The 2615-nt window shown below is 56.2% G+C and overlaps 1 protein-coding gene across 1 annotated transcript in view; it reads right to left on the reverse strand.

Moving 5' to 3' along the window:
* TRAF7 (TNF receptor-associated factor 7, E3 ubiquitin protein ligase) overlaps positions 1-2615 on the reverse strand; it is a gene marked incomplete at its 3' end in the record, with an annotated part of 20453 nt that overhangs the window by 1350 nt on the left and 16488 nt on the right. The window contains exons 13-16 of the mRNA XM_009865788.1: positions 2367-2449; positions 1932-1971; positions 1468-1584; positions 220-342 (exon numbers count right to left, since the gene is read on the reverse strand). Of these exons, the coding sequence (XP_009864090.1) occupies positions 220-342; positions 1468-1584; positions 1932-1971; positions 2367-2449 (363 nt within the window). The remainder of the gene's footprint in view (positions 1-219; positions 343-1467; positions 1585-1931; positions 1972-2366; positions 2450-2615) is intronic.

The raw sequence follows: 2615 nt of genomic DNA on the forward strand, positions 1-2615 counted from the left end.
CGCTCCCAGGGCCCAGCCGGAGCCCAGCCTCTGTGCCTGCAGAGATGCAATCAGTGCAGCCAAACCCAGCGTGTCAGCAATGCTGCAGCAGTGCTCGCGCATCCTAAGAGCTGCCTTTGGTCCTGCTCCAGCAACCCTTGCTGCAGAACACAGACATGCACAGGAGACACGCAGGGGACAGCCCGTGGCTTACGGCTGCCACCAGTCTCGAGGTCCCACCTTGATCGTTTGGTAAGATCCGCTGTAGAGATAGTTTTGAGAAGCCACCAGCGCTCGCACCCAGTGATTGAGACCTGTCAGCTCCTTCTTCAGTTTGAGCTCGGTACCTACGATATCCCAGACCTGCGGAAAGCACAAACACACACAGAGACACGGTCTCAGAGGGACGGAGCAGTGGTGGGGCAGGAGAGGTCAGCCTCTAGCTCAGGGGTCGGGTGCTGCCCACCCCTGCCCAGCCAGCATGATGCCTCAAGAGCTCTCTGTGGGGAACCCTGTGCTGGCTCTCCCACCCAGTGGGAATCTCAACCCTCTGACTTGCGCTTAACACACAATAACCACGCTGAATAAACGTGTTCCCTGAGGGCTGGGAGAGCCAGCTTGGAGCCTGTGTTGTCACTGGCAGAGACCCTTCATTCACAAGAGCCACGGGCTTGAAAAACCTAACCCAAATCTACCGTAAAGAACTGCCCTGGACTTCCCAGCCTGTCCCCCCACAGCTCCTGGGAAACCACAGCCAAACCGCCGGCACACAGAGACCCGCAGGTCTCACCCCACCCCTCCAAGCAGTGCTCATCTGGCAGAAAATGGCTGAAGCTGACAAAACCAAAAGGCTCCAAGTTCTCCTTCTGCTTTAGTGCTGCCACACTGCTCCTCCAACGCCTGGAGCACTCTCCAGAGAGCCGAACCGCTCCAGGCCCCAGCTAAAGAAAAGAGCATACACCTCTTACAGATGGACGGTCCCATAAGCCTTCTCAACAGGAGCTGGAAGCAGAAGCAAGGGAACCTAGCCAAGGCTTTAAAGGGCAACTTGCAAAGCTGTTCCCTTATTTCTGCATGCTTTAGGTAAAGAAGGCAGATTCAAGATCCTTTGGAAGGGGTTTCGAAACAGGCAGTCTGAATCTCCAGCCAATTCCAGGCCCCAGATACAATTCCCAAAGGTCTGAGGTAGGTCCGTTGAGGACCCAAGGGGGCACATGCTCAGGAACTGCCAAGACACTCAGGTTTACAGAGTTAAAAGAAAAAAAATGCTTTTTTCATCCAGGTCCCAAAACATCTTTGACTTCAGCACAGACCTCTGCAGTGCTGGCTGATCTGTGTAGCTGTGCTTTTCCGTGTGGCTCAGGAGAACGTAGCAATGAAGTCACCTACAGACCCAGGCATCACTTCCTTCCAGTTTGGACACTGTTGCCTGACAGCTTGTAGCACTGGTCCCCAACCAGACCATGAGGAGCCACCCCAGAGCTCTACCTTGATGGCTTTCAGAGAGCCGCTGAACAACATGTTGTGCGAGGAGACCAAAGTGCAAACAGGATTGTCGTGTGCTCGGATCGTATTCACTTTCTGCAGGTTTTGAATATCCCAGACCTGCAAAGGAGAAGAACGCCTGTGAGGGGTCTCTTGAGCTGAAGCCCTTCCTCTTGGCCTCTGGAGGCAAATCCACAGGGCCCAATCCGGACTGAGCACCCTGCCCCAGCTCAGAGCATCCTGCTCCTCGTGGGGTTGGGGAGTGGGAAATCCAGCCTTCAGGAAACACCCAAATCCAACCCACAAGTCACTTGGCTGAAGGCAGCAGACAGAGCATGCACAGGTTATCAGTCTTGCAGAGCCTTACAGACCAAAAAGGACACAGGTCCCTGCTCTGCAGCAGCCTGGGGCTGGCCCGCAGGTCTCACACCCCGACTGCGAAGCGGAGCAGGGCCCCGGGTACTCACGATAATGGTGCAGTCAGCAGAGCCGCTGTACAGCTTGTTCCTGTAATGTCACCAGAAAACAAAAGGAGGTCAGCGAGGGAGAGCGACGCATTGCAGGGTCCCAGCTCATTCCCAGGCACTGGGCTGGGTGAGCAGCTGCGGCCCCATGGCCACGATGGGCCAGGACTAAACACCCCGACCCAAGAAGCAGAGGCCGGGTCTCGCAGGGAGGCCAGGCTGGATCAGCCCTTGGAGCAGGAGGCCAGGCATGCTGCTGGGGACCAGGGAAGGAAGCCAGGACAGCAGGGAAGGCCAAAGAGATAGGTGTTTTGGCGATTTTTAAAGAGCAAAGAGGCAAGATGTGCCTCTCGCACACAATCTTGGCACGTGCAGGACGAGGATGGGAGCTGTAAGGGCACGCTCAGTGCTCTCCCCGCGTTCTCCCTTTCCACTCACCCCTGGATGCAGAGAGCCAGTACAATTCCATCGTGACCCTCCAAGGTCTTTTGGCACTTGTATGTGGTACAGGTATCCCACACCTAACAGGAAACACAAGTCAGCAGAGGGTCACGGGCTGGCAGGTGGAGCAGCTGGGGACTGGGGCAGGATGTCAGCCAAGCCACAAAAGCACCAAAAGGAGGAAACAGGCTGTCACCTGGGCACCTGCCTTCCGGGCTCCCGGGCAGAGATAAGCTTGTCTTAGTA

The sequence above is a fragment of the Apaloderma vittatum genome, unplaced genomic scaffold (assembly GCF_000703405.1).
Source record: "Apaloderma vittatum isolate BGI_N311 unplaced genomic scaffold, ASM70340v1 scaffold9943, whole genome shotgun sequence".
NCBI lineage: Eukaryota > Metazoa > Chordata > Aves > Trogoniformes > Trogonidae > Apaloderma > Apaloderma vittatum.